The following is a 23,494-nucleotide window of genomic DNA, read 5'->3' on the forward strand; positions in this document are numbered from 1 at the left end:
TTATAACAAAACATCAGCCATCTTCCCTGTGTTGTATAGTACAATCTAGTAGCCCATTTTACTCCTAGTAGTTTGTCCCTATCATTCTCCCACCCTCATATTGCAAATCCTCCTCCCCACTGGTAACCACTAGTTTGTTCTCTATATATGTGAGCTGCTTCCTTTTTGTTATACGGACTAACTTATTGTGCTTTTTAGATTCTACATGTAAGCAATATCGTATAGTATTTGTCTTTGACTTGTCTCTCTTAGTATAATGCCCTCCATCTACATTGCCACAAATGGCAAAATTTCATCCTTTTTATGGCTTAGTAGTATTCCATTGTATATATATATATACACCACATCTTCTTTTTTTAAAAAGTTAATTTATTTTAATTGGAGGATAAATACTTTACAATCTTGTGGTGGCTTTTGCCATACAGTGACATGAATCAGCCATGGGTGCACATGTGTCCCCCCCACCCTAAACCCCCCTCCCACCTCCCTCCCCAACCCCATTCCCTCTAGGTTGCCCCAGAGCACTGGCTTTGCGTGCCCTGCTTCATGCATCAAACTTGCACTGGTCATCTGTTTTACATATGGTAATATACATGTTTCAGTGCTGTTCTCTCAAATCATCCCACCCTCGCCTTCTCCCACGGAGTCCAAGAATCTGCTCTTTGCATCTGTGTCTCTTTTGCTGCCTTGTATATAGAGTCGTCGTTACAGTCTGTCTAAGTTCTGTGTATATGTGTTAATATACTGTATTGGTGTTTCTCTTTCTGACTTACTTCACTCTGTATACTAGGCTCCAGTTTCATCCACCTCATTAGAACTGACTCAGAATGTGTTCTTTTTTATAGCTGAGTAATGAGTAATAGTCTGTCCTGTATATGTAGCACAACTTCTTATCCATTTACACATCTTCTTTATCAATTCATCTGTTGATAGACACTCTGGTTGCTTTCATATCTTGGCAGTTGTATATAATACTGCTGTGAACACTGGGGTGTATGCATCTTTTTAAATTAATTAAAAAAAAATGCCCAGGAGTGGAATTGGTGAGTCATATGGAAGCCCTATTTTTAGTTTTTAAAGGAAACTCCATCTTGTTTCCCATAGTGGCTGCACCAATTTACATTCCCACCAGCAGTGTACAAGGGTTCCCTCTTCCCCACCTCCTGACTTTGTAGTTTTTTAGGAAAAAAAAAACTGAAGACTGTCCTTTATACCACTAATGTTCATAGTACAGAGACCCTCACAATGGCTTGAAAAATGTCTTTGCTGTTGAACAAGTATGGTTATTTGTTGTGAATATTGAGAACTAGGAAGTTAAGTTGTATTTTACACGGAGTTTTCAGTATTGTATCTTAGCCTTGGTTTAGGTTTTTTGGTAAAATTATACTCTTCCTATTATCCTGCTAAAATATTTGAACCCTTTTTCATCAAAGAAGCTTCTTGGATCTCTTTGCAATAGGGGGAAATATTACTCTTTTCTCATACTAACCTCCCCTCAAAGCAGCATTTTAAAAAAAGACTATAAAGGATTTTGTATTTCAGAGGATCATTGTTCCCAAGTTGGCTATGAACCAGGGAAAAAGTTCTTGCCCCAAGCTTCTCCAATGTTTGACAACCAGACCTGCCCCACTGCTCCTGACTATGCCAATGAAATCTTAGGGGAATGTTTTGGGCAATGGGGATTCTTCGTGTACATCACAGTCTTGCGTCAGGATCTGACATCTTAGGGAAAAAAAATTGATTCTGAAAAAACCTCTTTTTCATCTTTCCAGTGCCTCCCAATTTTTCTTTACTTGCTTGGATAATATTTAGAACACATAATTTGCAAAGTTTAATATGTGTTGCTAGGGCAACCAGAAGACAGCCCTAGAAATTAAACCAACGCTAAGGAACTGAGAGCAAAACTCCTTGGATGAATCCTGGTCTCGGTTGGTGCAAGATCTCCTGGGAGTAAGGGGAAGTCTCCATAGCCCTGCACAGAGGGAGAAGCCCAACTCCTGAAACTCCTCTGAAAAGTGCACCATCTTCTCAGAAGTGGGAAATTTCTTGTGTTTTTCCCTCTGTTTCTTGTTTGATGGCATGCCTAGTCTATTTATCTCAGCCTGGTCTGCAGATTTTTTCAGAACAAAGGCAGCACCGTAAGTTATACATCTGGATGACTAAGTACTCCTCAAATGGATAATGTGAGGATCAAATGTAAATGAAACAGGGTTTTTGGAAGTTGTAAAGGATTACACAAATGTTAGTTATTTTTCCCCAACATTTGGAATTTGGGGACGAAAAGAAAGAAGAGGAAGAGAAAAAAAGGAGAGGGAGTACGGATTTTTGATCTTAATCACAACAAGGCTTTCCATGAGCAGCAGAATAGTATCTCATTTTTAAAAAAACTGCATCCTCAAAGGCAGGAAAAGGTGAAATATTTGACCTCAATTGCTTGATCCTCAATCAGTAGTCCAAGCTTCATGCTCCAAACACTGACTTGTCTTTCTTAGACTAACCTCATGTTGTTTTAGGAAACATTCATTGAAGCAAAAGAACAAAATACGCAAGACATAGTGTTTTTAAAAACATTTTTTTTAATGAAGAAATAATTCCATTCCAAAATATAGACACACAATTAAATAGTTTAATCACTTCAAAATATAACATGTCCCCAGGAGGTTCCAACACACACACATACACACAAAACAATACTTAACAGCAATACAAAAAACCCATACAATAGTAGTTTTGTTACATACCCATGAATGTTGTGAAATCTTTAGTGTCTCTGAATTGGTTACTTCAAATGGCGTCAAATTACAGTAGTCATAATTAAAAATGTCTTAAAGTTAATTAGCCTCAGGATGTGATACCTCTGATTTTTTTTCCCCTCTTTTTGGTTCAAAGGTAAAAATGCCCTTTCTTCTGAGGACATGGTGTAGTTGTTGTTTGTGTGGAATCGAACCAAGGTGACTGCAGCAACCAAAGGCTGCTGGATTTACAACGTCTACCTACAGTTAACAGCCAAGAACTAATAAGGGTGGATAAAGATGATCAAAATAAAAGCAGACATCAGTGCTAAATTATGATGCAACAGTTTGGCTCATGCATATAAGAAAATACATAGTATATCACAACAAAGGCCACACTCTTATGTAGTTCAGTTCACATTACTACTTACAAATGAACCTTCCCTGTCTTAGAGTAGATCACTCGAGAATCCATTTTTCACAATCTCCAGCACATCTCCCTCTGACCAACCACATTTACCCCGACTTCCGTCCTGACCAACCACAACTGATTCCTGAATCCCCTACAGTAGATTTCACCCTCCTCCCTCCCTCCATTCACATGGCGCCGTGGGGGAGGGTTGGCTGTGTTAGACCAGTGCTCATTAATAGGGCATCACCTCTAATGGAGATGGATGTGCAATTCATCGTGGAACAAGAAAGAAACAATCCTCGCCAGACAGAACTGTACCTAACGGACAGGACAGGTGACACCTGCTGGGTTTGCACTTAGAACAGGCCCCAAAAGTAGATTTGGAGAGCCAAGGAAAGAAACCCGCCCAAAACCACAAAAACCCAAAATAACGCACGCCATTTTGTCTCGTTTACAGGACAGGGGTGCTTGAGTCTGGTCTCAGGGCTGACGTGGAGCTAAGGGAAAGAAAAGGTGGCTGGTTAGTCAGGAATCGGTCATTGGCAGCAGTTTCCAGCGTCCTTGCAATGACTTCGTACAATGGGATCGACAACCGTGGGATGGAATTGGCAGTGAACACTACGATGCAGGAAGGTTACCCACAGAACAGTCCAAACCTTAGACAAACATGATGCAGAAACACAAAATGATAACATCTGTCAGCTCGGCCCAGGTAGTGGCTGAATGCCACCTGCAGGGTCAGGGTTCTGAGACTGAGAACTGCCCAGCTATGATTCAGAGCCAACAGCCATGTAGGTAGCTGGGATGTAGTGGTTTTAAGTACTGAGTATGAGGCACCAGTGGCCACCTGCTCCATCTAGAGAGGTATGGGTTCACAGAGGATGGGCAGAGGGAAGGAGATGAACATTAAGATACACTAACAAAACCTGCGATAACATCCCTCTGTGCAAAGAAATCTGAGAACTGTGCAGTTGTGTCCCTTTGGTGTCAGCCTATTCTCAGGGACATTTGTCAGGCTGGCTCTCCAGGGAAAGATGATTAAGTACATCAAGGGGCAGAGTGTGCTCCTTGCTAATGCCAACAGACAGCTTTACTAACCCCAAGGCAAGTGATTTTGTTCCTGAGGGCAGTCAAGTAGGTGGTGTCTGACCCAACACAGAGATGGGAGCATCTGAGAACCCTCTGGGAAGGAAGAAAGAAGAAGTTGGGATGTCACTTCTCAGCGGGGCATCCACCAACTACCGACTCTGTGGGGTGGGAGAAGGCTTCTGCCAACCCTGGAAGCAAAATCGAATCGCTCAAACTTTGAGGATGACTTAGAACCTTTCTTGCTTATTCTGAGTAAGGCCTTTTCAGAGATTTTATTACACAACTTTCTTCTAAAGCAGTGGTTCTTCAGCTTCAGCATGCATCAGAATCACCTGGAAGGTTCAAACACAGATGACGGGGCCCCAACCCCATTTCTGATTCAGTAGGGCTGGGGTTAAGGTCTAAGAATCTGCATTTCTAATAAATTCCCCAGGTGATGCTGGCCAGGGACCGCATTTCAAGAGCCACTGTTCTAGAATGATGTTCTCTTCTTTCTTTTAAAGGAGAAACAGGAATTCAGAGAAGCTGCCAATTAAAGGATAATGTATCTACTATATTGCAGGATTTTTATTTCATCAAATCTTGAAACAAGTAGAAGATTATTTTTTTCATTTCCCCAGAATCCCAAAGGGAGGTCTTTGGTGCTCCCCAAAGAGGGCCCTCAGAAAGGACCATCAACAGAGTCATTCATTCTCCCTTCCTTGACCGTTCTTTTGCACATCAGCTTTTCACAGAGTGCAAAATCCCAGCTCCACTTAGGAAAGCCTGTTTCCTCTCACGTGACCACAGGAGGCTGCATGCAGAACACCAGGTAGCCAGCTAAGGCAAAACACATTCAGAAAGAAAAGGAGAGCAAACGTTTGCAAGCGCACTTTAAGCCTGTACATTTAAAGCTGAAAGGCCTCCAAACGACCTGATAGGGGAACTAGTGGATGAGCGGTGCTGTTAGAAACATGCTCCCTAAAGCTAAACCGAAAGGAACCAGCCGTGGAAGAGCAGAGATAACTTGAGTCCATTGCGGGGATCTTATGGCACCTGTGGTTTATAAACAGCTTTAGTAACGAGTATTTCAAAACAGAGTTCACAGTTTTTAAGAAGAGCTGTGCTGATTTTAAAAACTAGATTCTATATAATTTGAATGTTGCCTTTTTTTTTTTTTTGGAATATGATCTCTATTTGGAAAAAAAAAATATTTACACTAAATTCTATGGCTGATAGGCTAAAAGTATCTTGAAAGAAAACAACCCCAAGTTGGAAAGAAGCCGCAGAGATTGGATTCTCCTGGTGGGTTTGGTTCAAGCCTCTGCTCTCAGAGGCTTGGAGACAAGTGCAGACCATGCAGGCCAAGGACCCTTCTTGGCTTTGGGGCTCTGAGTCTGTACCCTCGGGAACCAAATCCTTTAGGCTCAGTGAATAACTGCAAGTGGTTGCTTTTTTTCCAGTTGCTGTGGAAAAAAAAATGTACAGTGTATATAATCAACTGTTTTGCTAAAATCTCAGAGAATTCAGAAATGAAACTCCTAGCTATAAACAGTATTAGTAATGTCGTTGTAAACTGACCAGGTTCAATATCATGTGCAAAGGTAAGATGCTTGTTAATACTGCCATTGCGAGTTTAACAGCAGCATGGGATTTCAGCCTGTGTTTTCATTTCGAGGGATGAGCCGTGTTACAGAAGATGTAGCTGATAAGTTAGCTTTGAACAGAAGTCTTATTATTCTTTTTTTCCTTCTCAAAACACACGTCTATGAACTACAAAACTTAGAACAAAAAGTTAGCTGCACTACAGTCGGCAGAACACAGTCTTTAGGGGGCGGGGGTCTGTCGGGAGCGGCTGCATGTGGTGGGTCCTCTGTTCCTTGAGCTGAGGCTGCTGCCAGGCTGCCGTCTTCTCCTCTGGGGGTGCAGCTGTGTCCTTCATCACCAGCTCTCCTGTTACTTGCATCTGTCTGACTATAACTTGCCTGGGAATAAGCAATGTGTGATTTTTTTTTTAAAGATGGAAACTGTTCTCTAGATTAGAGTTATGAAGCTTAGAATTCTCCCTTTCCCCCACCCCGAAACACACATACACACACACACACACAGACTCCTTTCTTCCTCTGACAATCAGCAATGAATGTCTTGGGCCACTGGGTTATTGCACCTTCTGGTAGAAGAGAGGACAAGAATCCTCCACGCTGAGACTCTTGCCTAGTGGGCACCTAAGGCATCTGGAAGGTTCAAGTAACATAAACAGAAATATCTATGTTCTCCTTTGGACAAGGAGATGAAAGCACTGATTCACCATCAGAATGCCATGCTAATTTTGTGTGTTTTTTTGCCATGCTAATTAAAAAAAAAAATCCACATTTGATCTTCCATCCTCCAATTTCTGAGGTTAGGATGTGGCTGGCCAAGGTGAGTGGAGTACCACGTGGCCAGAGGGATGGAAAAGGGACCAACCTAAGATTTGAGTGGGCCAAAATGGAACCACGGTGGACTTTAATTTGGGTGCTAAGCTTTATGTGTACCGTTTCTTCCCATGTGGCTAGCTGAAAAGCAATAAAACAGGTTTCTCTCCATTAGCTCTTGTTAATGTGTTGGTAAGTGCATATTTATCTTCAAAGAGGCCTAAGGAGTTTCTTGAGCAGAGGATGGGTCTTCCATGTCTCTGGTGTTGCACCTTTTGCCCCTTAGTTACGTAGGGCTCTGCTTCGTGGATGCCTAATTGACTTTGAGCTGATGAAATCGACTTTAGGACCCTTGCAGAAGAGATGCATATATTTTGGGATAATTTCCAGTCTTTCAGTATAGCCAGTGAATAGATTTCAACAGACTGTTCTACAGTCTCAGCTGTCTTTCTTGGTTTCATCAAGAAAAATTACAGTAGGGTAACCCACTGCAGTGTTCTTGCCTGGTTTATGTCCAGGGCTGGGGTTTCTGTTGTGACTCAGCAGTAAAGAATCCACCTGCCAACACAGGAGACACAGGTTTGATCCCAGGGTTGGGAAGATCCCCTGGAGAAGGAAATGACAACCCACTCCAGTATTCTTGCCTGAGAAATCACATGGACAGAGGAGCCTGGCAGACTATAGTCCATGGGTGGCAAAAGAATTGGACCTGACTTAGCAGCTAAATAAAAAATGTAAAAGGCATTTTATTAGGGTTTTTAAAGAAGTATATTTTTATAAGAACTACCTACTGATGTTTAAATAATGTGCATAACAAAAATGATCAAATTGCTAGAGTTCAGAGAAAGAAAATGTTATGAAAGGAAATGTCTTGCTCCTCTGGAAAAGTAACAGGAGTGAATATTTTCAGAAATTGCTCTTGGGAACTTTTTCACTGTAGTCATGATGAATCAGGAGAACTCGTGGTGTAGTAGTCTCAAGTCCAAGGGAGACAGACTAAAATGTACTCAATAAGATCCTTCCTTTTATACCAAAAGGGCCTCACATCTCAAAAAATATATTTCATAATAACAATTACACCTTGATTTTTACTTGCTTCATCTTAACCTGAGGACCAAGACAGGAGGTCAGCAGTGTTTCAGCTAGAATGTATTCATTACTAATTGATATATCATTTAGAAGACATATATTCCTTTTTCAAGTTAGCAGCCAGGGTTGAGTTTCCTCTCAACTGCACTGAAGACATATGAGATTCCATGGGTGGGAATAGACTGAAGAACTAAAATAGTTACAAGTCCTTGGTCTTCTGCAGTCATGACCGTGAGAGGTATATTAGTTTTGAATTGTAATGTGGGACATCTAAATGGCCATAAGCTGGAGCCAGAGAAACCATCAGACTCATGGGACAGTGTAACTAAAGGTGTGTCAAATCATAGCACAAAGCCGAATCCCAAGCTTATTCACTTAAGTAGAGAGAGCGAGCTAGTTCTGAGTCTAGGGGGTTCTCATACACTCACATAATAATTACTGTCACTCCCAGGGACTGAGCTGCTTATAAAGCGCTGAGCACAGGGCTAGGCATGTATGTGTGCGCTCAGAATGAAACGATAGTGTGTCTGCCACCAGTTAAGCTGTAACTCCGTGTATCCCAGGGAGTACACCTCCTCTATGAGGTAGGTATTATGATACATGTTGTACAGTGGAAACAAAGGCTCATAGAGGTCTAAGCAATTTTTCAAAGATAATGCTGCTAGGATTTGATGGAATTCATTTTTGATGTCTGTTAAGAGTCCACACCCTAAGCTTCAGACCACTATAGTCAAGTGGTCCTTGCCAAGCAAATGCTAGTCCCTTTAAAAAAAAAAAAAAACTACTGAGAATTTCCCATGTATTTAGATAAATCTCTTAAGGTCGGGGATCACAAGCCACAGAAAAGGTATTTTAAATTAATTTATATCTTGCTGAATGCCATGATGGGTGTGAATTAGCTGTTCCAAAAACATAAGGCTGTGGAAGCTTCCCTCTATGCTTTTTGTTTTCTTTAGTAATTAATGTTCTTGATTTCACTGGTTAAGGTGCACACTTGGATCTTTTGGGCCCTAAGTACAGTAGGACTAAGGAGCTGACTCATTTCTGCAAGTGCTGAGCAAGCTTGAATTTTTCTCTCTCAAGTGCCAGAGAGATTGAAAACTTGGATGCAGTTATGGATCAGCAAATTGTCTTTATAGCCGGACATTTCTGGGGCATCTTTGGGTTATAGAAATTCCTCTGCCAGTTTTCCTAATTCAAAGAGTAAAAAGTGAACTCCCAAGGTTGTCTGGTAAATCACCACTGGACTAGAATGATACGTTTCACGGCCCAGGATGATTCTTTGCTATCAGCAGGGAAAGAGGATAGTTTACCATAGAAAAAGCCTAAGAGGCAGTGATTGTGCATGTAGGTTACAAGTGATCAGAATCCACTTTACAGTGACCACATTTCCTCCTAAATAAGTGGATACTTACTTGAGAGGAGAGTGATAAAAGGATATTGCATTCAACCTTGCAAGCTGACCTGCGGGTGACAAAGGACACAAACAAGAAAGGTGACATGTAAAGTCTGTGATGCAGTCAAGCTGGTGAATTATTTGGTTGGAAGCCATGCAGAAAGATAGATAGACAGACAGAGAGAATCCAGGGAACGAAAGTAACTTTCTGACCCATCCAACAACTCATAGAGCAGTCAAGGAAAAACCACTTCAACCTTCTCCAGGGCATATAACACATGGACCCGTTACAATCTCTTCACCCTTTTCTTTGTCTTTTCTTTGAAGTCACTGGTTGTGGTGAGGAAAGGAGAGAAGAGAGAAGAAAGGAGAAAGAAGGAGCTTAAAATCTACCAGACATGGCAGGAACTCCAATGGAAGCTGATGCTGTTAATAGAATTTCCTTTCATTTTGCTCGTATCAGGTTAAATCTCTAGTTCATTGAAATAAATAAAAATCTAATACCTTATATGAAATGACTCCTTCTTTTTTAAAAAAATAAGAATTTCAGTTACGGTTGTCACCAAAATCCAGAAACTAATGTGGGTTCCCAGAGGGAGGTCTAATAGGTGCCTCTAACAGCATGAACCAGAATATTGATTATTTAACCACATCTCTCTCTCCTTCTGCAAACCAGGGCCAAAAGGAGATATATGTAGGAATGCCACCCCTCAGAGTTCCCAGAGACACCCAGGGGCTTTATGCAGGCTAATTTCCTCCTGTGGACAGGCCATAAAAGTCGTAAAGAAAAACGTCCTCCCTGGTGTGCACTCGAGGCAAGTCTGATTATGCAGGATTCAAGTACAGTTTTACATATCTGGTCACTGTTTGTTTACCTAGGCCTACATTGGAGTTTTTCTGAAACACAACTGTTTTGGAACATTCCAAATAGGCAAAACTTCCATTTTATATTGTCAAGGTGGGGTTGGTAGACTTCCCTTTTGCTCTATTCTTCTTAGGAAAATATTTCCAAGCAATCTACAGATGTATGAGGAGTAGAAAACTTATTTTATCTGCTTTTCTTTCTTCCAATAAAAGAGTAAGAGAGAGCTACTGCTCCTAAGATGGTGGAAAAAACTTATCTGGATGTTGGACAGAAAGCCTGACCTGATAAAATAACCCACTGGGGCCTGGGGCGGGGCAGTAGGTCTCAACCATCCAAATACCCCTGTCCTCCCAGAACTCCAGCAAGGCACAGGGAAGGGAAACATACAAGGTAAATAAACAGGGCAGGAGAACAATCTCCATGGGGAAGATGCATCCCTGGAAGGATGATATTATTCTCCATTGCACGTGTTATGTCAGGTGAATTCTCAGATGGATTAACATGCTATCCAGGATATATGACAATCTGTCCAACCACACCCTGCTGAATGGGGGCCTACAGTACCCCCAACATTTCTAGCTGAGGTTTGTCACTCTTTGACTTCTTAACATGTGATATGAGGCAGGCAGGGAGGGAAGTTGAGACAAGTGATTCAAGGACAGAGGTATACTTATGCTTAGTCATTTTCCTTGTGCCCTGTGGCCCATCCAAGGGCATAGAATCCCAGAGTATTCATGGGGGACTGGTACCAGGATACCCCCATCCCACAGATGGATCCCCATCCATGGATACTCAAAGTCCCTTTCAGTTGAACCTCAGTATCCACAGATTCTGAATCTGCTGATACGGAAAGCCAACTGTATCTTTTCTTAAAAAGTGTTTTCCTAATGATCTTGGAGGGTCATGAACTATTCATCACTATGGAAGGCCTCTTTTCATTTTCCAGCTCAGAATTTATAGGAATACATGGTGAGTGACAGCTTTAAGAAGCATTAAACCTTTCCCTGTCTTAGAATTCATGGACTAAGGAGTCCTGTCAGAATATTCCAGAAAGGGAGGGTGGAAGGAAGGAGAAGGCACCAAGTTTTGGAATAATGTAAAAGATCCGGTCCCCGAGGGGCGGGGGCCGAAGTGGGGTGGGTTCTCGGTACCTGGTAGGCTTCGTCCTGTAGCTTCTGTTTTAGGTATTCCTCCATCTTCAGCTCATTCTCCAGCTGCCGGACAGAGTCATCTTCATAGTTCTCATCCTCTGGCCGCACATAGGGGTCCCCATCTTCTGTAACCCTGGGAGTCAACCACAGAGGGCATTTTGGAACAAATCTTAAAAGGTAAATATGAGTGGAATTCCTGTATTATCTGTAGTTCTGGGTGCACATTTATTTTGTCTCTAATTCACTTCTTTGCTTCAGTTTACTTCAATTCAGGATTTTCTTTGACATGATGAAAAAAACTTGAAAGACGCTTTGGAAGTTTAGAGGAATATATGATCAAGGAGTTCTCATAGGCAGTTTTCTATGGTGGTCTGGTGACCATTGTCACCTGTTTTCCTAGAGTTTACTGGAATGAGTTGCCCTTTAAATGTTTGTCATTCTTAAAAAAAGAGGCAGACTTATCTTTTGAGAGGATACAGTTTTCCCAATTTGGGGGCTTAAAAAAATGGAGTCCAAGAACACTTTCTATAAGGGAAGTGAGCCCTCTAGTGAAATAATGTCTAAGTATATTTGTTCATAATTTAACCCTCTTTGTGTTCTGCATGTATATAGGCCCATGCACCCATGTGCTGTATTTTTATGGTTGAATCAAGGCTCAGAATATCAGTCAATCAATGTCAGGAAGACTAATATTCTAACCCACAGCTCTTGATCTTAAAGATGTATACTATCTCTGACTTTAAGAAATCCATTTAAATTGTCCAATTCCACCATGAAACAAATGGATAAGAATGGTCTCATTCACTAATATGTGACTCTCCGTCTATTCATCCAAGTATATATAAAGTTCTTCCTGGGACTGAATATAAATTCACCACCTAATTCATATGACTAAAATATTCTTGGGCTAAAATACAGTACATGCTTAGATAGTACAGATATTAAAATATCCCCTAAAATGAAAAAGAGTGGTCAAGTAGAAGTTTCTGGGTTGGAACGTAAATGCCAATGTTCATGTTTATTTATATCTGTACGACATGTTCGTGTTATTTTTAGAGGTTTGGGGCCAGCCTAACTAGGTCTGCAAGGCTTCTGTAAACTTTCCCTTCCCAACCCCCATCACAGCACTGTTGGTCGCCGGTCCTGCCACCAGTCTGCCAGGGACAGCAGATGGGGTGGCTTTAGCTACAGTCTTGGACCTTGCAACTGGATCAAGAAAGTTTTAGGTCACCACCATGTAAATGCTCAATTATAAAAAATCACATAACTAATGTTATTTACCAGACTGAACTGATCACAGTTCACCAGTCTGAATAACAAACAAATCAAATAATTCTAAATTACAGAGGGAAGGACAAGAAAGCAAACTACAATTAAAAGCAGCAGCCTCCTGCCACATAAAATTATAACTGTTTTGTTTTGATATTATGCTCTCTGCCTTTTCACAGCTGGCTTTGAAATCATGTCTATTTTTAATTTCCCGTTATTACTGGTTTTTTACTCACTCCTTGGATGGGGAGTCAAAACACCAGAAAGGCCTCTGGTTAATTTCTTCTTTGGGTCTTTAAAACAGACAGTTTATTTCTGTAGACTAGTCTGCAGTTCTCATGTTAAGCAGCACTACCACCCTTCTGTAGCTTTTTTTTAAACTGCTTATCAACTCCCTTTTCCAGCTTCTGGGTGAGCCCCTGTCCATATTTCTCAGGACTCCACTTACTTAACTTGCTTAATTTTATGCTTTTCCCTCCCAAGCTGGGCTCTGCAGGTCTGTCCTTGCTTTGTCTTTGTTTCTCAGCTTTAACTTTTTCTGCCTGACTACTTTGAGCTGATCCAAGGTCACAGTCTAGTAGGGAATGTCACTGATTCTACTGGCTTCTGTCAAGCTACAGAAACCTAATTGGGTGAAAATCTTTGCGAAATGTCTTTTGAAGGTCAGATTTATACATATTCAACAAGTCAAGCAAATTGGACTTCTTTATAATGAGATTTTTATACATTTAGTTATTCAAATCACAAGTGCATAGATGATGTTTACACTCACTTTGAACAGAGGCCTCTCTAGTATCACAGGGGCCCTTAAGAGTGAATCTAGTAAATTTGGAAGACGGGATGATTTATCTTCTGAACTAGTCTATAAGTCCTGGGATGCTGGGAGTGATTTTTGATGCTATTTTGTATCTAACTGGTTGAGTGCCTTGGGCAGGCCAGGATCTCAATAGGTACTGGTTGGTTTTCATTACTGATACTCTGGAAATTGTTAGGAGGAAAAGTCACAATGAGAAATTGAAACGAAGCACCCTACTACCTGGGCTTCCCAGGGGGCACTAGTGATAAAGAACCCATCTGCCAATGCAGGAGACACAAGAGACGTGGGTTCGACCCCTGGGACAGGAAGATCTCCTGGAGGAGGGCATGGCAACCCACTCCAGTACTCTTCCCTGGAGAATCCCATGGACAAAGGAGCCTGGCAGGCTGTAGGCCATAGGGTCGCATAGATTCAGACATGACTGAAGTGACTTAGCACATACACATCCTTCTACCTTTTCTGGCAGAAAAGGAAACTGCATCATTCCTTTCCAAAATGAAAAACTAAGCAACCATGTATTTTTCCTATGCTCCCTGCAGAGTGTTCTGTTACTGAAAAAACACCCCCAGGCAGAAGATACTCACATGTCCCCACGCATGGTGCTCGGGGTAGCTCCACCGTGAAGGTACCCAGGTTTTCTGGCGTGGATTTGTGCTAGAAAAGCTTTTTCAGAGGTTGGTGATGGGACCAGATCTTCAAACTGAGTCCGTGCAAATTCAGAATCCACGTTACTATCAGTTTCACTCCCCACCTCTATTAGGTACAATTGAAGAAAGTAAAGAATGTCTTAGATTTTATTATTATCAGCCAATAAAGGGCTAGGTTTAACATAAACTAACCTGTGCTGTGTAAAACACTGACCAGCTACTGTACACAAGTCAAGTAAGTGTTCATTTTTTTTTTCAAAATGAGAATTGATATTGACATGAATTGCCATAAGATCAGGAAGACTCTTAAGAGTCCCTTGGACTGCAAGGAGATCCAACCAGTCCATCCTAAAGGAAATCAGTCCTGAATATTCATTGGAAGGACTGATGTTGATGCTGAAACTCCAATACTTTGGCCACCTGATGCAAAGAACTGACTCATTTGAAAAGACCCTGATGCTGGGAAAGATTGAAGGTGGGAGGAGAAGGGGATGACAGAGGACGAGATGGTTGGATGGCATCACTGACTTAATACGCATAAGTTTGAGTAAACTCTGGGAGTTGGTGATAGACAGAGAGGCCTGGTGTGCTGCAGTCCACGGGGTCGCAAAGAGTTGGACACGACTGAGCGACTGAACTGAACTGAACCATAAGATCATTTAGAATATAGTATTGTCTTTTTTGGGCTTCCCTGGTGGCTCAAATGGTAAAGAATATACCTGAAATATGGGAGATCTGGGTTTGATCCCTGGGTCAGGAAGATACCCTGAAGAAGGGAATGGCAACACACTCTAGTATTCTTGCTTGGAGAATTCCATGGACACAGGAGTCTGGTGGGCTACCGTCCATGGGGATGCAAGGAGTTGGACACGGCTGAGCAACTAACACACACACACACACATTGTCTTTTTAAAATCTCAATAATATTATAAGGAATTTTTGTCTTAATAACTGACAATTCCCCAAGCATTCTGTTTTTCCCCCTCTTCATTAAAACTGTTGTTACTTTTGCTTAATATTATTGGGTTGGCCAATATTAAAGGTTTGTTTGGGGTTTCCATAAGCTATTAGGGAAAATCTACTTTAAGATAAACAAACCTAAAATACTACATTCATTTAATATTTCAAAGTACTATAAGAGTATAAACTAATAGTACTCTGAAATGTCCACAATGAGAATGTATTCATTTTATTCATCATTTGCTAGGGCAGTGGGTATATGCCACTAACCATGATATATATATTAATTACTGTCATTTTTATCCTATCTGGTAATCTTAACCTAAAATAATAGCAACAATTTTCATTATTTTAACTCTAATTATAGAGACTTTCAGAAATTTAAATCCAGATGTTTTATTAATGTTGAAGTTTTATTTTTACAGTTTTTGTAATCTCAACTACATGACCACAGTCCTGAAAAACAGTCGCATGGCTAGTAGGGCTTTCATGAATAGATGAAATGTATTCCTAACTAGCAAGATATTTATTTGTATATTAACACTGTTAAGTTTTTTAAAACTCTGTAGTATTATTAGGATAAAGAGTATTGCAATTTTATGCTATATATTTTCTGGGAAGATCTTTCTTTGGTAATATTGCAAAGGTGAATTTCAGTTTGTTGTTGTTTAGCCGCTAACTCATGTCCAGCTCTTTTGTGACCCTATGGACTATAGCCCACCAGGCTCCTCCATCCATGGGATTTCCCAGGCAAGAATACTGGAGTAGGTTGCCATTTCCTTCTCCAGGGCATCTTCCTCTCCCAGGGATCAAACCCTTGTCTCCTGCATTGGCGGGCAGATTCTTTACCACTGAGCCACTTAAGAAGCCCAAATTTCAGTTTAGCTTCATTCAAATAGCCATGCATTCCAAATTAACAGAATCTAAATTAGTAAATAAGACATTTGACCTTATAAAATAAGTTCAGCATCATGTCACATTGGGTCATGATACATGTAATGGTGGCTAACTTGGAATTCTGAATTTTTAAAAAATTTATTTTTAATTGGAAGATAATCACAGTATAGTGATGGTTTCTGCCATACTTCAACATGAATCAGCCACAGGCATTCACATGGGATTCTGGATTCACAAGTCAATTTTAATATTTTTCTTTATCCTTTTCTGCATTTTTCAAACTTTCTGCATTGAACATGTATTTATAGTCTTTTCATCAGCAAAATATAAACAGTACTAAAAAAGCTAATATCCCAACAAAATGTCACATAGATCTTTAAAAAATCTTTATATACTTGACAATGAGAAGATCTCTTTTAAACAGGAAAGTTGTTTTTAATTGTAAATAACTGGAATCAACCTAAATATTAAACATTAAATGAACAGTTAAACCAGAGTAGTTTAGCTTACAGTAAATGTTACTTTCTTCTTTATACAATTCTGACTTATTAGCTATTTTTGGAGTAATAAGTAAAGTTAAGAATAGACTCTGATGTTGGGAAAGACTGAAGGCAAAAAGAGAAGGGGGTGGCAGAGGATGAGATGGTTAGATAGCATCACCAATTCAATGGACATGAATTTGAGCAAACTCTGGGAGATAGTGGATGACAGAGAAGCCCAGCGTGCTACAGTCCATGGGGTCGCAAAGAGTTGGATAAGACGTAGAGACTGAACAACAACAACAAATAAGGTTTAAAGATCATTCTGAAATCTCCAGAGGCCTTTCTTAAAAGTTTACCCACAAAGTTTTAATTATTAAACTCAAGATGGTCTCACATTTCTCACTCAGACAATAAACATCTTAAGATAAGAATACAGAATTTTCAGCTAAAAAGATTGCACCTAAGCATTCTATGAGCAGATCCCTAACAGAAGTTATGGGTCCTTCTGCAATGATCAGACAGACAAGAGGGGACCAGGGACTTACCAGAATTCAGCTCTTTCACGAGAGAGGACATGGTGTTAGTGATGGAATCTGCTGCTACTAGTAAGTCATTCCTTAAATTTCTTCTCGAGCCTTAGGAAAGAATGATAATGGAAAAAAAAATTCAAAACTCTCCTTTTCCCCAACTTTTTATGCTGTTTATCATTCCCATTGAAATTCTACAGCAAGAAAACTTCCAAGACTTCTTTTCAGAAGTGCTTTGGTTCATTTCCTGAAAAAAAAACTTTGTGTTCAGGGCAATGGCCTTTGATGGGGATTCATACAATTTATTGTTCAAACTGGGAAAATTTTACAAGTGACAGGGGTGGTATTAGTAACAAGAATGAGGACTTCTCTGGTGGCCCAGTGGTTAAGACTTTGCCTTCCAATGCAGGGGGTGTGGGTTCAATCCTTGGTAGCGGATCTAAGATCTTACATGTCTCACAGCCAAAAAACCAAAACGAACCAGAAGCAATATTGTAACAAATTCAATCAAAGTTTAAAAAATGGTCCACATAAAAAAAAAATAAATCTTAAAAAAATGACTGGGTGACCTGGCACAAACTGGGATGGTCGCAGGTAAACCGGCAGCATATGTGATCACCCTACTTAAGTATTGCCCTCATAGATGAAAAGTCTGGTTTTCCCACCAGAGCTGTGCCTTCCCAAGCAGCTGCTACTGCTGCATCCATTACCTGGTGGCTGAAGCGCATCAAATTCTGACCTCCAGCACCTCAGCCTCCACCTCCCAGCAGGGCTCCCTGAACTCCCCCAACTATTTCAGGTACCTCTTGGGAATGGGAACCCTGTGCACCGAATGTCCTCAGGGGGTTGAAAAGGGGTGAGGATTCTTGCTCCTGCTGCCAAGACATGGGCAGAAGATGTATGCCAAGTACCCTAACTTGGAACTTAGACCATATTTCTCTATGGTTGAGAAAGATTATTATGAGATTTCCATCACACTAAGGGTTCAAACTGGGGCTTCTCTGGTGGCTCAGTGGTAAAGAATCCGCCTGCCAGTGCAGGAGACTTGTGTTTGATCCCTGGGTGGGGAAGATCACCTGGAGAAGGAAATGGCAACCCGCTCCCTTATTCTTGCCTGGGAAATCCCGTGGACAGAGGAGTCTGCTGCGCTACAGTCCAAGGGGTCCCAGAAGAGTTGGGTGTGACTGAGCGGCTAAACAATAACAACAGCAAAGGTTAAAAGGATATTTGTGGGCTGGCCTGGGAGCGGGGCAAGGTGGACATGGAATAGAGGGCTAAGTCCATAATATCTTTGAAAAAGAGGCTCAAGATTCCAAATACCTGGCTTACAGATAAACTTCGGCAGGAAGGGAAACAGCCTCGCAGTACATACAATACTAGAAGAGGCAGCGATGGGAGAATGCTGTTTGTCACCTCACTTCACTCTCTGCCCTCCTCTGTGAACTGTGGGGGCCTCACCTCCCAGGCCCAGAACACAGAGGCAATGAGTCAACTCTCTAAGGCATCTGGAAGGTGACTAAGCGTCCTTTTCGATTGCCTCTGTGCTAAAGAGATGGGCTTGTTTACTCTCAAATTCTGAGTTTCCTTTCATGTAAAATGAAGAAAGCCAGAAATATCTTGCAGGATCTTCAAATGGATTACATTCATATAATTTCCTAGGGATACTGTTGGAAGGATTTTTTTCCTTTCCCTTAAGGAGCAAAGGCTCATTAAAAAAATGGGGCAGGGCAAGAGAAGCCAGAAGATAAGATGGTGAAGGGATGAACAGATCAGTGTAGGGAGTTGCTAAAAGGTCTTGCAGGACTGGCTCTGACACAGCAGTGGAACAGTCTAGAACATCCTCGGTACTGGCTCTGATAACCGTAGACCACGCAATCCTTGGCGACTTTTTTTGGTCACATAAAGCAGAACACAGCAAAGTAATAATGATAATAATAGTAATGCCACTTACTTTGTGCAAACGCCTCTTGTACGTCTCCCCCTACCCCCGTGAGTGAGTCCTGAGGCGTGTGGGCCGGGGTGGAGCAGGCGGACGCGGACCGCACCGGCATGGGGATGGGCCTGCTGATGGTGTGGCTAGGGGAGGATCGGGGGGAGCCTGCCCCCTGGGTCTGGAGAGACAAGGCAAGTCATTAATTTGTTTTCCCCAAGAAGATGCCAAATGCCCTTCCCAGTGCCTCTGTTAAGTGTTAAAAACCGTGACAATGGAATTCCAAAGCGGGTTGAAGTTGTAGGTCATGGAGATGGCAATGCTCAACTTGAGTTGCAGGTGCAAACAGTTTAGGACCTTACTGGACATAGTCTGAAGTTTGGGTTACAAACCGAAAGCTGAGATGATTAGTACCACATTCACTGTTCTACGTAATATATGAGATGTTTGCCCACGTAATGAAACTACTGTTAAGCAGTGATAATTTCAAGGTGTTTATTTTCTCCTTGAAGGAAGATCTATACAGAATAAAAAGACATTAGGAAAAATTTTAAATATAAACTCGGAGCCTATTTGGGATGGATGTGGTGTATTGCTCTTCCTAAATTTTCAACCAGTCTGCCTTGCCATCATCTGCAGAGGATAATTTATAGTGCCTATCATGCCATGCCATATTGTGTGTATTAAGTCTCAAATTAAGACTCAAATGAGGTGTAAATTGTTTAGCCCCTACTTTACAGGAAAAGTTGACTGTTGAATTGCTTTGATTCAGGGATTCAAATGAGAAGGAGAAACATAGAAATCTTGGTTTCCAGTTTGGGGGTAATGGTTCCTGTAGGAATTGTCTTTCTCTACACCTATGAAAAAGCAATATTCTAGCAGTAAGAACAGTGGGATTTAAAAATGAGTGAAGAAAAAGGAGAAAACAACTTAAAAGTCATTCATCTCCTCACTCCAACCTTCAGCAGGAAATCATTCTGAGACTTGTCACACCTTGAATTTCACAGGTTTGGCTCTACAATGAGGTCTCTTGGAATCATTTTCTGTTTTAATAATTAGTTTACAAAGGCAGTCAAGTCAGCACAAACATGAAAATTTAAGAAGTGCATATACAACAGATTAGATGTTCACATAAATGGCACTCCAGCCCACTGGGGCTGGCCAGGGAGAGTGAGGACTGTTTCACAGCAAGCTCCAGAGATTCATCATCACCCCATTCAAACCCCAGACATGCACCACCAGAGCAGCGCTCTGGAATATTCCATTTAGGTCTTTGCTGTGGGTTTGCCTGCTTGCAGTTAAAACACACAACATCAATCCTGTAAACTGCCATGCTGTTAGCTTTCCAGGGCTCCAGCATCACACATAAAAGTCAAATCTATAAATTGAGAAAAATTCAGAATTAAAAATGAAGCAAAACAGAAAATAACTCATGTGATGCTTGAGGTGCTGAGGATTCCACTCTTTCACTCACAACAGTACCTTGCAGTGGCCCGTGAGGCCCAGAGAGGTGAAGTTTGCCTGCTGGTGATGCTTTGCAGCCCCTTGCCCCAGCCTTCTCCAGGATGGGCCTGGTTTCCCCTAGCGAACTTGGGCAGCTCAAGGTCATTACGGTGATTCCTCTGCTGATGAGCTACCTGGACACCTCCCTGCATCTCATACCAATAGGTGGTGACTTCACTTTTGAGTCATGCCTTGCCATGTATGAAAGGTTTTCACATACATTCCCACTGGTGTTTCTCCATGTTGAAGTAGGCCCCGTTAGGCTAAATGTGCCGTCATGGACCACACTGCTCAAAGAGGTGAAAAGAATTTTCCAGGAGATGGGGCTAGAGGGCGTGGGGTGGGGCCTGAGCCCAGGTGCTCTGCCTGCCCTGGGCTGTGGATGGCCTGGATGGTCTATGGCTGGTGGAGGGTCCCTAAAGGAGACAGGTGTTGGTCAGTTCCTCTGAGGTCAGGAGCCTCTCCCTGGCAACCCTCCTGTGCATCCTTTCCAAGACAGGGCTCTTAGCAGGGCTCCTCACCCTTTCTCATCTGTTTTCTTTACCAAGGACCCAGATGCAGCTGGCAGGAGGGACTGGCCATGGGAAGTTGGACAGGGGGGTTAAAGGAAGAAGCCTTCTCTTGGCTATTCAGGGTGGGTTACCTTCTCTACCCTGGAAGCCACATCCTCTTCTGTGACAGGAGGTTCACAATAATAATAAAACTCCACTCTCGTATGCAATTTATAGTCTCTAGAGCATACTGGTATGCCTACGTTTGTTTTATTCTCTCACTAATCAGTGCTAGGCATGATAGTAGCTTATATCTTAATAGCCATTGATAGTCTAGAAAGGACCTTAATCCCATCTACTCCACTTAATCGTCTCAACAACCACTTGAGGTATGAGTACTCCCATTTCTCAGGTTAGCAAACTGAGGCTCAGACGTCATCATTACCCAAGGTCTCTGAGCTAGTGAAGGACAGAGCTGGAATGGACCCCCGGCCTTTAGGCCACAAGGCCAGGGTTTTCCTACATCACCCCAGCTACTTCTCAGGATTGCGGGCACTGTGACCAACCTTTGCACCCTTCCATCGGTGTTTCAAAACATACTGTCACGAATGTCGAAAAGGTGAGCTACCTAAAGGCTCAGAAGACGTAGGACAAGGATGCACTGGGGAGTGTGTTGGAGCAGTGGTCTAGGGCTTTCTGCTGGGCCAGGCGGTAGCACCTTCTAGTTACCGGCTCATGGAGAGCAGTGTGAGTGCCACGGTGGCAGAAGAGCCTTCGGGCTGTTTATCAACCACTTCAGAAATACGGGCCCCCAGTCTCTTATCTGCAAATGTGAAATCCAATGGGCTACACGTGTTGTTTCATAACAGCTATGAGGCTACTTATGTGCTGTCTGCACTGTAGTGAGTCTCTAAAACCCGATTTTGAGTTCTGGAGCATCTCTGGACCCAGTGATTTTGGATTTGGGGCTGTGGGCCTGTGTTTCAGGATCTGATGGCTGTAGTGCATGCCAGCCCTGCTCACACCTGTGCCCCCGGGCTCTCTACCATGCGATGCTCTCGGGGATGCTGCCACAGGGTAGCACAGGGCACCACGCCACCTCTGGGTACCACACTGACCTCCGCTCTCCCTGCCTAACACCAATTCTCCAAAGCCAACTTTTCCTACCCCTTTCTGCCTGTTTCCTGTCTTCAAAACTCCCATGAGTAGTCTTGTGTTAAGAGAAAAATAACAGACTGTGGTTATGCGTTAGGGGAAAAACAATTGACTGAGTCTAAATTACACCCGTGTGTGAATGACTAACAGCTACTATCTCCTAAATGAATCTCTAATTGGTGCAATTACAAGCAGTCTGATTGTGTGAAGAACTTAGGTGGACGATTCATTGCTGAAGTAAAGATTCAGCTGCATCTTCTCCCCAGTCATGACCAGCCTTTACCTAGACTTGGGGGTAGAATCCGGGCTTCCTGGGTTATCAGGGCCCACCTCCCTCTGTCAGGACACTGGCCAGTTCGATGCATAGTAGACCCCAGGGGCTTTGCTGGTGGCTCAGATGGTAAAGCGTCTGTCTGCAACGTGGGAGACCCGGGTTTGATCCTTGGGTCAGGAAGATCCCCTGGAGAAGGGAATGGCAACCCACTCCAGTATTCTTGCCTGGAGAATTCCATGCAGCCTGAGTGACTAACACTTTCACTTCCAGACTTACTGCTGGGGATACCATATCAGGCCTTCCTGACTGCTGTTCTTGCTGGACCACTAGGGAAGGCAGTTGCCTCTTAGCTTTGGGGGAGAAGAGTGAATATGGTACAGTTTCATTTTCACAGGTGTATTCTGTAGAGAACTGTGGCCTCTGGCCTGGTCATGAGGCATGGCCGTTGGGTAACAACTTTAGAAGAGTTAGAGTGAATAATCTCTGTGAACATCCTTTCCTGGAAATTACTCTGTGATTAATGGAGCAAAGACTTAAGGGACAATGGTCCATGCGGATCAATATATAGATTTCAAATTCCTGAGGAGAGAGTTGATTTATGGAAGAAGGAAACCATACATCATACTTGGCAAATTTAAAATAGCTCTCTTCCCAGAGAATAAATGAAAAATTCATTTCTACCCTCCATTCTCTGAGAATCCACTCAACCTGCTGTTGTATCAATTTTTAAAAAGTCTGACAAGATCCATAAATTTTCTGATTTTTTTTTTTCCAGGAAGGATTTGGGTTTCCACTCCATCCCAGAAAGGAAGGAGGCTTCAGGGCAAGTGCCAAGTGTCGCTTTGTGGAACCAGAACCGTCTGGAGGAATGGCAGAGCAGATGGTCCAGAGACAAGGGGAGGTGGTACTGTGGACTGTCCCCCACCCAGGTCACCCACTCCCCGAAAGTCAGCCTCTCAGGTTCCGTGGAGAATGCAGTGCAGTCAGGCCTGCCTGATTTTACGTGGCCGCCTGTTTAGTGACATTCAACCCTCTTCTCACCCTCTCTTCCAAACCACCCTGATTATCATCACAGGGCTTCATGTGGAGATGCAGATGAGTTGCCTAATTCTGATTGGCCAGACAGGAGGAAACACGTGCCTTGCATCTTACAGCAGAGATTTCCAGGCAGAAAAGAGGAAGTACTGTGGGAGACAGAAGAGCATTCCAGGGCTTGGAGTATCAGGGGGAAAAAGGCTTGGGGAGTTTGAGGGGTACTGCAGACGTGCTGGGAGGCCGTGGGGTTGATACACCAGGCTCGCGGTGAGGCGTGGTACAGATGAAGCTGGGACGAGCTGGAGCCAGGTGTGGGGGCCTCCGGTGTCCCTCAAGGGGCTCAGCCTTCGTCCTGAACTAGAGGACCATTTTGTAAGGCT

General features: G+C 42.5%; 1 protein-coding gene across 7 annotated transcripts in view; it reads right to left on the minus strand.

Annotated features, from left to right (window-relative positions):
- Positions 1 to 2,556: 2,556 nt before the first annotated feature.
- The window catches only part of DTNA (dystrobrevin alpha), a 420,552-nt gene continuing 399,614 nt past the window's right edge, over positions 2,557 to 23,494 (minus strand). For 2 of the 7 annotated variants that reach the window (XM_061131325.1, XM_061131329.1), the window contains 6 exons: positions 18,678 to 18,837; positions 16,745 to 16,834; positions 13,798 to 13,966; positions 11,128 to 11,260; positions 9,131 to 9,179; positions 6,064 to 6,197 (listed from right to left, as the gene is read on the minus strand). In XM_061131325.1, the coding sequence (XP_060987308.1) occupies positions 9,162 to 9,179; positions 11,128 to 11,260; positions 13,798 to 13,966; positions 16,745 to 16,834; positions 18,678 to 18,837 (570 nt within the window). In that variant the 3' untranslated portion in view covers positions 6,064 to 6,197; positions 9,131 to 9,161. The other 5 variants (XM_061131323.1, XM_061131322.1, XM_061131326.1 and 2 more) reach the window with 4 other exon arrangements.

The sequence above is a fragment of the Dama dama genome, chromosome 27 (assembly GCF_033118175.1).
Source record: "Dama dama isolate Ldn47 chromosome 27, ASM3311817v1, whole genome shotgun sequence".
Taxonomy (NCBI): Eukaryota; Metazoa; Chordata; class Mammalia; order Artiodactyla; family Cervidae; genus Dama; species Dama dama.